Source organism: Gymnodraco acuticeps, unplaced genomic scaffold (assembly GCF_902827175.1).
Source record: "Gymnodraco acuticeps unplaced genomic scaffold, fGymAcu1.1, whole genome shotgun sequence".
Taxonomy (NCBI): Eukaryota; Metazoa; Chordata; class Actinopteri; order Perciformes; family Bathydraconidae; genus Gymnodraco; species Gymnodraco acuticeps.
In genome coordinates this window covers 617,914-629,604 of record NW_022992160.1, presented here as the reverse complement: position 1 = coordinate 629,604, position 11,691 = coordinate 617,914, and the positions used below count along the sequence as shown (strand labels likewise).

Genomic DNA, 11,691 nt, shown 5'->3' with positions numbered 1-11,691 from the left:
GAACATATTGTTGTTTCAGCGCTGAAACTTCAGAAATGTATCAGAATCTTTTAAATACAACTCTGCCCTCTTCCAGTAAAAAACTCTTTATATCATAAACCACAGCAGACATGTTTCTGATAACCCTTAAAACAAACACTCCTCCTGGATTGCTTTTCATTTTCAGATCACAAACAGAGCATTCTGCCCCATGCTAACCCCCAGTTTCCACTGGGTCCGTCTGCGCCGCGGTTTTGGTCCGACCTCCTCTAGCGCCATAACCCACCGGACGCGTCCCAGAAGCATTTCAGAAGCGTAGCGTCGTGCGTGCAGGCTCGCAGTTTTGTTATTGATTCGGGCATCCTGGACATTTGTACTTCTACAAGAAAGTAAGTAGGCTACGTAGTTAAATGTTTTATTTTTGTGTCTGTTTAAATTGTGTTTATTGTTGTTATAAATTTCCTATTTTGTTGTGTTGTAGTCTACAGACACAGTTAATAATAATTGTAACAGTCCACTTCCATGATGAAAACCTCGTCGTCCATTGTGCGTATCGTAGTGGAGGTGTTGTGATGAAGGAGGGGGGGTCTGCTAAATTAGTATATGTGGGGGATGGGCCTGGCCCGGATGCTCACCTTTCCACTTCCTGCGAGGGGGGGCTGCCTGCCCGACCTTACGTTACGGCTGTGCCGCGGCAAAAATAGGATTCATCCTAATTTTAGAGAAGCGCTGCGCCGAGCCGCTTCTGGGACGCGTCTGAGCCGTAACGCGGCACGTGTGGTGGAATAGCACCCATTGACTAGAGTGGCCGCGATCCTTACGACCGCCGCGGCGCAACCGTAACACGGCGCAGCGCGGCGCAGACGGACCCGGTGGAAACTGGGGGTAAGAGAAGTGAACCTCCAAACAGAACACGCTACAGTGTGTAAAGATGTGTGATGGTTTCCTTCAGACCACGGCGCGATGCTCTCCGCACACGTACACGGCGCTGGGCTGGATCCTCCTCTTGGTGTTGCCTGGCAGCTGAGGAAGAAACTTGAAGTACTTGGGCATCAGATCCAGGCAGGCGTCACGGAACTTCTTGATCCGCCAGTAGTAAATAAGAGGGTTGAGGGCTGACTTGAGGTAGCACAACCACAGGACCCATGTGCTGATTTGAAAGAAGCTGTCTTTGTGGTAGAAGCCATCGCTGAAGGTAGCTACCAGACTGTAGGCAGTGAAGGGGGCCCAGCACACAGTGAACACAGAGAACAGGATGAGGATGGTGGTGAAGGCACGCGTCTTGAAGCTTATGTCGATGTTCATCTGGAAGGGCCTCTGCAGGCTCAGCAGGCCCAGTTTGCTGGCCTGGCTCAGGCAGATGCTGTCCGGGTGGCTGTGGATGCGGATGGCGTTGTGGCGGATGGTGTTCAGGATCCCCATGAATGTGTACAGCATGACCATGAAAGGCAGGAAGAAGAAGACCAGCATCAGGATCAGCACGTAGGTGAGGTACCCAGGCTCCACGCTGTAGCCAAACACACACTGAGGGGCCCTGGGGGGGACGTGTAGGGGAGGGGAACCGACCGCCAGGGGGAAGGCGACGATGAAGGAGAGCCCCCATGTGACCACGATGAGCACCTTGGCTCTCTGAGGGCTCAGCTTATCCTGCTTCTGGACAATAATTAGAAACCTGTCTATGCTTATTATAAGCAGTATAGCCACGCCCTCCATCACAAAGAACCAGAAGAGCATGGCGGACACTCGACAGAAAACGTCCCCGAAAATCCACTGGGTGGTCACCACGGTAACCAGAGTGAAGGGCATGTTGAGGATGGCCAGCATCATGTCGGCGAAGGCCAAGCTGGCCAGCAGGATGTTGATGGCAGAGCGCATGGCCGACCTCTGGTACACCATCAGGCACACCACCACGTTCCCCAGCAGGGCCAGCAGCAGGATGGCCGCCATGACCAGGCAGAAGAACACCTGCAGAGGGAGGCCCACGCCCTGCAGGCTCTCCGGGGCTCCCGCTGTGGGTGTGAGCGGGGCGGGGGGGGAGCGGGAGCCCATGGAGACGTTCTCCATCGACGTGCTCTCCGGGAGCTTCAGCAGCCCCGTAACCAGGCAGCAGAGACTGGTAATGTCCCCGGCCTCTGGGGGGGGAGCAGCAGTGGAGTGAACCATTCCTCCCCGGGGGGGGCAGGCATCGCTGCGGAGCTCACGCTGAACACGGGGCCACGGCTGCAGATCCTCCCAGCTCAACGCAGAGGGTCTTCATGTCTGCCAGACCCTGAGATAGGAGAAAATGTAGTGAATCAAAAGGAGAATGTGAACCTGATTACAGAAGCATCCTTCCCATCAACATTCCATTTGAAGCAGGAATGACAGCAACAATGAGCCTGTAATCCATAAGTGCATCTCCCACATTACTCCCTCCAACATGCCTCTCAAACCCACAGTCTGCAAGAGTGAGACTAAATCATGGTAATGCTAAACATCATTTCTAAGTGTTCTCATTTCACATGCAGGCCTTTCTAACTGATTGATATGCAGACTGCTTCCCTTCAAAATAAGCAGTTGAACAGAAGCTACTCACAATTTGTTAAACTGCTTATTTTGAATGTATCAAAGCATTAAATTACTAAGTCATCATTAAAGATAAATTGAAGCATTGGAACATGCATACTAAAATGTTTTCTCCACTCAGGCAATGTGTAGGCAGACAGGTGATCCACCATGTGTAGGCAGACAGGTGATCCACCATGTGTAGGCAGACAGGTGATCCACCATGTGTAGGCAGACAGGTGATCCACCATGTGTAGGCAGACAGGTGATCCACCATGTGTAGGCAGACAGGTGATCCACCATGTGTAGGCAGACAGGTGATCCACCATGTGTAGGCAGACAGGTGATCCACCATGTGCCATCAGTTTGAATGCAACACACAGACAAAGCAAATAAAGTCGCAGTTGGAAACACAGTGAGCGATAAGAGGATATGAACACTGATCTCTTGTCTGTGCATTTAGTCAAGCTTTGGAACTTAGTAAGAAGGCAGCATGCACTTATATACTGTTTGGGGTTGCACCTTTCCAAACCACGTGATATAGTGGCGTTTACACCTCTAATAGCTCGGCCACTAGATCGGACCCCCCTAAGCCCCCATTGTCCTCTATTTGGCTTCAAAACCTCATCTCATCTCTCTTTACTTGCTTTTTAAGATGGAATCAATGTGTTATGTTTGGGGGTCGGGGATGGTTAGAAATAAATGAAAATGAATGAAGACCCAATTCTAACCCTGTATTATTGAACCTCTTCAAAAAACAACAACATTTGAAATAAAAAAAAGTAAGAAGGCAGGCAGCACTTTTGCTACGCTGGGCTAACCCGTGCTGACAACAGCTCAGTATTTAACACACAGATTTGAGTGAGTCATTCATATTCTCCTTTAGTCTGACAAAGGAAACCGGGTAGTGGATTCCACCTTAATGTTGAAGTCAATGAAAAAGCTAAATGCATGTGGAAAACCTTTGCCTAAGAAGAGATGAAGCTCTCCTGTGTGTACCTGCTAAAGTGCTTTCTGACTGTTTCCAGAGAGCAGTCCAACAGTACAGTACACCTTATCACTGTGTACACACTGTGCACTGTGTACACACTGTGTACACACTGGACACTGTTATTTCATCAGTAACAATAGCTCCGCAGCCAATGCCAAATAACACATGTGCTACAGAAAACTGTCCATTTGCACAGACTTCAAATGATTCATTTGAACATATATGGTTTTTTTCAATGATTTGTACCCCTGTGTGGGGGGTTACGAAAAATTAAGCAAATATAATGATGGGTAATTATTATTAGGAAATGGCATGTCATGGTGTGTTTTGTTTTCATGTTCAAACCCAAGTTGAAGCCGCTCTGATGCGGGACATGTGAGCAGATAACACATGATCTGATCTGATGCCCCCCCCCCCCTAAACAGGAACATTTGGCTTTCTCCATCTGATGCTCACAGGTTCTTCCTCACAGTGAAGACCTGAGGAAACTGCTTTCACCTTCTCCATCCCCCCCATATCCACAAACAACACATTATCTACATTTAGTTTTTGCTATGTTTGTCAAATGCAATTTTCATAAATGTTTTATGTGAGGGACTGCGGATGGAAATGAGCTCAAAGCTAAATCTGGCACTGTTACGCTTGACACATTGTAATGTTTTAAGTGTTCATCACTGTGCATTGTCCCTGCCAAATAAACCATTACAATAAAGCCGTGTTTTTCACCCTTGTTTAAGCCATGTTACATTTTTTCAAATCCTGCAACAAAAAGTTACTAAATGACACATTGTAGCCTATGAGAGCATATATAAATAAAATGAACATTTAATGACAAGTATCTGAATTTGGCTCCTCAGTAGCTAGCTTTGAAAGCCCTCTCTTTGTTGATATTTCATTCAAGTGACGCGTTTCTCAGTCAGTGTTAACACATGCAGAATAAATAGTCTGCGTTTTTGTGTTTCGTAAGATGACTTTTAACCAAGATTGGGATCATGGCAATGTTGGATTTATTTAGAGCACCTAAATAATATGTTTTTGGACCGATTTAATGAAATTGGACAATTTCTCACTGCACACCTGAGGACCTGAGACACAGTTGTGAAGATGCCTAATCTAAAGGACAGGGCGTGGGGATCACAGTGCTGAACACACTCTGCAGCTGCCTCCCTCTTCACATCTGCAGCCCCCCCACCCCTATAAGGCCTGCAGGGACCTGAGAGGTGCAAATAGCCACTCCAGGCTCCAAGCAATCAGGTAACCCAGCAGTAAAAATGGTTGAGCGGGTACTTGCATTGTAAACGATTGGAACTAGCTCAAATACTGTCGGGGAAACGTAATGAGAGGAAATGCTCACAGCCACATGTAGTCTGCTGGAATCACTAAGACATACTTAGGACATTAAAAGGTGTACAAGGTGGTCAAATGTACTCATTTATGGCAATAACAACCAATTAGAGTGTAGCTTTGTTATTTTAGGCAGTATTATTTAACACTGACCATTTGGCAGTCTGTCTCACTGTTTGACCTATGATCTGACCAATAGATGAGAGAATAGAAATCAATCAATCCCAACATTATATAGAATCCTTGACAGAAATGCATTTGTGAAACACTGATTAATAATGCTACAATATACTGTACTATGTGTGTTGAGGTATAGTCAAATCAATGGTGTTTTGTTCAGCTCTTTTTTTGTGACAGCCCTAACAACTACTGAAGTTTAACTAATTTTAAACATGACTGAATTTGTAGTTTTTAAAGATTAGATTTTTGCTGTTGGAAAAAAACCCATTATATTATTTGACATTTTAGCTCCATAATAAAGCACACATACATACATTTGAGTGACTTTATACATACATTTTATCAAAAGGCCTTCACACTCAAGGTGTCAAATATGTGGGAACCTCTCTAACCTTCTGGAATATTCTAAGAGGGAAATTCAAACCACATTTGTCCAAAAGGCAGTTTTTTGTAAATTATATAAATTCAACATTTAGTATTCAGTAGTATATCAATTCCAGGAGTAGGTATTTAGGTGTTTCAAATATATTTTTGATGTAAGCTTTGAGGGTGTCTTTGCTTCAGAAATAGTAAGGTAATCTTTTATGTATGCAACGTTTTAATGTTTGCAACATTCCTACTTTTGTTTGTTTTCTGTATTAAGGTTAATATTGTTAGAATATGTAAATCAGTGCACTATTCTGACTTTAACCACAGGTAGCCATTTTTTTAAACACAGGGTGGTGTCGAGGAGAGACTCAGATGTAATGATATTCTGAAGGAAAATGAACTCATGTTAGGAAAATCACTGTGACAAAGACAGCACATTCAGAGCAGCGTCCACCTGATGCAGCTGCCATAAGAGCCTCAGATCCTTCAGCCTCCTGTTGTTCTCACCAAAATGGAAGAGGCACACTGTGGACGGCAGAGCAGACACACAGCCCACACCTACGGTTTCTATTCAGGACTCAACCAACATTTGTAATACTTAATTATTTTTGTTGGGCCACCAGTGCCTTAATATTGACAGTGTTGAAGGGGGAGACAGGCGATTGGCCCCAGGCCGGATTCGAACCCTAGTCATCCGCACGGGGTCCAAGCCCCAGTTCTACCAACTGAGCTCTACGACGGTCAACATTTAGGTAAAATAACATTGCCATATTGTTGTGGTTTCCGGTGGTTACCTGCTTTGCTCTCCCATGATCCGGGCGGGGGAGGCTCAGTCCTCCTGGCGGTGCATCTCTCTGCTCCTCCTGCTCTCACTGCCGGTTCTCCTTCACACAGCGGTCCGGTGGTGCTCCTCCAGATGTTCCGTGAGGCCTGTAGCCGTGCAGTGTAACCCACAGAGAGCCCGCCGCTGAGCACTACCAGTGAAGTCGTAGAGAAAGTCCAGTCCGCATCTGGTTCCTGTCGCTTTGTGGAGGAGCACGAGACACCGCGATGCTTATCCACGTTAAATGTCGCAAGGAAAATATTAGGCTTCTTCTCCCTCCCCGTCCTCCCGACAGATGTGAGATATTGGAGAGCCTCCTGTCGCACAGTGTATCAGACTGTGTTCTGCATGTAGCCAAAATTATAACCTCACTGTTACAAACTACACTCGGTCTCTCGGCAACCTGTGGCAAGGCAGCGAGCGGAAACACACACCACTTCCTGTATGGAATTTCAAAATAAAACTAGACTAGAATTGGAGGATGAAACCCTCTTTATTGGTCAAACATGTTCATGCACACAGCACACACACAGTGAAATGTGTTCTCTGCTTTTTACCCATCCTAGCAGTGTATACAAATAAAACTGTAGACCCATTTCTTTGAGTTATAACACACTTCAAGTAGAAAAAAGAACAGCAGTTAGTGAAGGTTAAGTCATATCTTGGGTAGAAGGCATATTAGCCTACCGAACATTTTGGCACATCATGAAATTGATTCAATTTGAATGTAAATGTAATTATGCAGAACAATACTGTTGTGGATGAGTAAAAGTAAATATGATCTCTGCAGTTTGATTAGTGAAAAAAATACTTGGAGGGTGAGGTGCTGAAGGATACATTAGTAAAAGTACAGGAGAATCTCAGAGAGAATGTAGCGAGAATGTATTATAGTCTACGTCTGATCAGTGTAACAGTGCAAGCAATCTATCATATAGCTTATCTTTCAATACACTGGAAAAAATAACAAAGTATAAGCGGTTTAACTACTTTCAGCTAACTGGCTTATTTTGAAGGGATAACAGCAGATTTCCGGCAGCCTCCGTGCTCTGCTCGTTAGCTGGACGCAGCTCTGTATTCAGTGATAACTGACACCCTGAGGAGCCAGTGGCAGGGACACAAGCAGACTCATCATGCTGCACCCCTACACACAGCGGGGGCCAATAGAAAGGACGAAATGTCCAAATGGGCGGAGTCTAGCAGCAGGAACTGCTTTTTTGGGCACGTGTGAGTGCTTGTGGTGGGGGCAAATCATGGTGCAAATGGGTGAGTGGCAAAGATGACAAATGGAGTCTGTTGTTGCAAAAGTGAGCTCGGTGATATCGACATTTCATTTAGTGTGGTTGGGATATGTAACCCTCCGGTATCATTCAAATGGACTACCCTAATTAGTCATCACACACACATTTCTCAGCTGATACCAATCTTCCACATCCACACCAACACACGTACACCATATGAGTTACATACATGTATTCCAATGGCTGGCAGGGCCCCATTATACAACAGGCACATAAACCAAGAAATGACAAGCATGTCATTCAATGGTAAAATGACAATGTCCCATCCGAGCCTTCGCAGCAGCTGGCCCTAGGCTCTGGAACACTCTGCCCCTCCATGTGAGGTCGGCCCAGACCCTAAGGTTTTTTACATCGACACTAAAGACTCACTTCTTCTCTCTGGCCTTCTAATCAGAGCGGAGCACGACTCCTGACATTTCCCTGTGTTTGATCTTTATATTAGCTGTTGTAAATTATTGTCTTCTGTTTGCTATTGTTAAAAAGACCTCATGAAAGACGACACAGGAAGTGAGGATGCCCGGCCCGGAGGAAGCCCGGGTCCCCTTCTGGAGCCAGGCCCAGAAGGAGGACTCGTCGGTGAGCGTCTGGTGGCCGGGCTTGCCACGGAGCCTGGCCGGGCACAGCCCGAAAAGGCAACGTGGGCAACACCTCCGCTTCTCCGTCCCGCGGGCCCACCACCTACGGGAAACAGCGATGGGCTTGGGTGCACTGCCAGAAGGGTGGCACCTCTCTGGGAGGGAAGGAGCCGGAGCTTGTGCGGGAGGTGGAGCGTTACCAGTTGGATCTGGTTGGGCTCACCTCTACGCACAGCGTCGGCTCTGGAACCTTACTTCTGGATAGGGGTTGGACTCTATTCTTCTCCGGAGTTGCTCAAGGTGTGAGGCGCCGGGCGGGTGTGGGGATAATCACAAGTCCCCGGTTGGGTGCTTCGTTGTTGGAGTTTACCCCAGTGGACGAGAGGGTCGCCTCCTTACACCTGTGGGTTATGGGGGGGAAAACTCTGACTGTTGTGTGTGCTTATGCACCAAACAGCAGTTCAGAGTATACGGCCTTCTTGGAGACCCTGGAAAGAGTCCTGTATGGGGCTCCTGAAGGGGACTCTTTAATCTTGCTGGGAGACTTCAACGCACATGTGGGCAATGATGGAGACACTTGGAGGGGCGTGATTGGGAGGAACGGCACCCCTGATCTGAACCAGAGTGGTGGTTTGTTACTGGACTTCTGTGCTAGTCATGGATTGGCCATAACAAACACCATGTTCGAACATAAGGATGCTCATAAGTGTACGTGGTACCAGAGCACCCTAGGCAGAAGGTCCATGATCGATTTCGTTATCGTATCATCGGACCTGAGGCCGTATGTTTTGGACACTCGGGTAAAGAGAGGGGCGGAGTTGTCAACTGATCACCATCTGGTGGTGAGTTGGGTCAAGTGGCGGGGGAAGCTTCTGGATAGACCTGGTAAGCCCAAACGTGTAGTTCGGGTGAACTGGTAACGTCTGGAGGAGGCCCAAGTTCAGGAGGCCTTCAACTCACACCTCCGGTGGAGCTTTTCGGGCATTCCTGTGGAGGTTGGGGAGATTGAACCAGAGTGGTCGGTGTTCAAAGCTTCTATTGCCGAAGCCGCGGCGGGGAGCTGTGGTCTCAAGGTCTTAGGTGCCTCAAGGAGCGGTAACCCTCGAACCTCCTGGTGGACACCGGTAATCAGGGAAGCCGTCCGACTGAAGAAGGAAGCCTTCAGGGATTTGTTATCCCGGGGGACTCCCGAGGCAGTTGCAAGGTACCGACAGGCCCGAAGGGCAGCAGCCTCAGCCATGGCTGAGGCAAAGCAGCGGGTGTGGGAGAAGTTCGGAGAAGACATGGAAAAGGACTTTCGGGCGGCACCAAAGTTATTCTGGAAAACTGTCCGACACCTCAGGAGGGGGAAGCAGGGAACCATCCAAGCTGTGTACAGTAAGGATGGGACGTTGTTGACCTCAACTGATGGAGTGTTAGGGCGTTGGAAGGAAGACTTTGAGGAACTCCTGAACCCGACAATTCCGCCCTCTATGTTAGAGGCAGAGCTGGAGTATGATGGGGGATCAACACCAATCTCCCGGGGGGAGGTCACTGAGGTCGTCAAACAACTCCACAGTGGCAAAGCCCCGGGGGTGGATGAGATCCGCCCAGATATGCTGAAGGCTCTGGGTGTTGAGGGACTGTCATGGTTGACACGTCTCATCAACGTTGCGTGGAAGTCGGAAACAGTACCGAAGGAGTGGCAGACCGGGGTGGTGGTTCCCCTTTTCAAAAAGGGGGATCAGAGGGTGTGTGCCAATTACAGAGGCATCACACTAATCAGCCTCTCCGGGAAAGTTTACTCTAAGGTACTCGAAAGGAGGGTCAGGCCGATTGTCGAACCTCAGATTGAGGAGGAACAATGCGGATTCCGTCCTGGTCGTGGAAGGACGGATCAGCTTTTTACTCTCGCAAGGATCCTGGAGGGGGCCTGGGAGTAAGCTTATCCGGTCTACATGTGTTTTGTAGACTTGGAGAAGGCATATGACCGAGTTACCAGGGAGTTACTGTGGGAGCTGCTGTGGGAGTATGGGGTGAGGGGGTCTCTACTCAGGGCCATCCAATCTCTGTACTCCCAAAGCGAGAGCTGTGTCCGGGTCCTAGGCAATAAGTCGGACCGATTTCCGGTGAGGGTTGGCCTCCGCCAGGCCTGCGCTTTGCCACCAATCCTGTTTGTAATATACATGGATCGGATTTCGAGGCGTAGTCGTGGGGGAGGGGGTCTGCAGTTCGGTGGACTAAGGATTGCACCACTGCTTTTTGCAGATGATGTGGTTATAATGGCTTCATCGGTCTGCGACCTTCAGCACACACTGGATCGGTTCGCAACCGAGTGTGAAGTGACTGGGATGAGGATCAGCACCTCCAAATCTGAGGCCATGGTTCTCAGCAGGAAACTGATGGACTGTCCACTCCAAGTAGGGAATGAGTCCTTACCCCAAGTGAAGGAGTTCAAGTATCTCAGGGTCTTGTTTTCGAGTGAGGGAACAATGGAGCGTGAGATGGGCCGGAGAATCGGAGCAGCGGGAGCGGTACTGCAGTTGCTTTACTGCACCGTTGTGACGAAAAGGGAGCTGAGCCAGAAGGCAAAGCTCTCTGTCTACCGGGCCATTTTCGTTCCTACCCTCACCTATGGTCATGAAGGATGGGTCATGACCGAAAGAACGAGATCGCGGATACAAGCGGCCGAGATGGGTTTTCTCCGCAGGGTGGCTGGTGTCTCCCTTAGGGATAAGGTGAGAAGTTCGGTCATCTGGGAGGGACTCGGAGTTGAACCGCTCCTCCTTCGTGTCGAAAGGAGCCAGTTGAGGTGGTTCGGGCACCTAGTAAGGATGCCACCTGGGCGCCTCCCTAGGGAGGTGTTCCAGGCACGTCCAGCTGGGAGGAGACCGAGGGGTAGACCTAGGACCAGGTGGAGGGATTATATCTCTTCGCTGGCCTGGGAGCGCCTTGGGAGAGTCAGAGCTGGTTGATGTCGCCAGGGAAAAGAAAGTTTGGGGCTCTCTGCTGGAACTGCTACCTCCGCGACCCGACCACGGATAAGCGGGAGAAGATGGATGGATGGATGTTTGCTATTGTAGTAGTGGTTTTATTGCATGTACAGCACTTTGGCTCGACCAAAAATCATTTTTAAATGTGCTATATAAATAAAACATGATTTGATTTGGATATACAGTCAAAAGGACAAATTGAACAATTTTCCTCCAAAATAAAACCCTGACATCACAAAATGCATGATTATATACCGGTATGGCGGAGAGATCAAAGGAGGCGGTTATAATGGGAGTGAATGGGACATTGTTGTCCCGAATGACTAATGTGGGAGTTTTTTGTTTAATCTGATTCTGTGCAAAAACTAATAATGCACCAAAATAAATGTTGTTGCTAATCTTTGACATATCCAAGACTGTGATAAAAAACAAAAATCCACCAACATTTATTATATGGAAAATAACCTTTTTGTGCACGTTTTTCAAAACGCGACATCATATTTTCAAACTGGCAGTTAAAGGGTTAAAATCCTGAAAATTATTACATATTTGGTATTTTTGATTAGGGCTGAAGTTGCTTTAAAGATTGAACCCAAAAAAGGGGTAACAAATATTC

General features: G+C 47.8%; 1 protein-coding gene across 1 annotated transcript; it reads right to left on the bottom strand.

The window, feature by feature from the left end:
• Window positions 1-743: 743 nt before the first annotated feature.
• gpr63 (G protein-coupled receptor 63) lies at window positions 744-6,656 on the bottom strand. The gene is made up of 2 exons (XM_034204537.1): window positions 6,202-6,656; window positions 744-2,248 (listed from the first exon to the last, which is right to left on the bottom strand). Exon 2 carries the CDS (start codon window positions 2,140-2,142, stop codon window positions 928-930), a length of 1,215 nt encoding a protein of 404 aa, XP_034060428.1. The 5' UTR covers window positions 2,143-2,248; window positions 6,202-6,656; the 3' UTR covers window positions 744-927.
• Window positions 6,657-11,691: the final 5,035 nt, after the last annotated feature.

Bases quoted from the DNA above. Each gene is read 5' to 3' on its own strand.
- gpr63 (XM_034204537.1), bottom strand. From the start codon at position 2,142: ATGGTTCACTCCACTGCTGCTCCCCCCCCAGAGGCCGGGGACATTACC.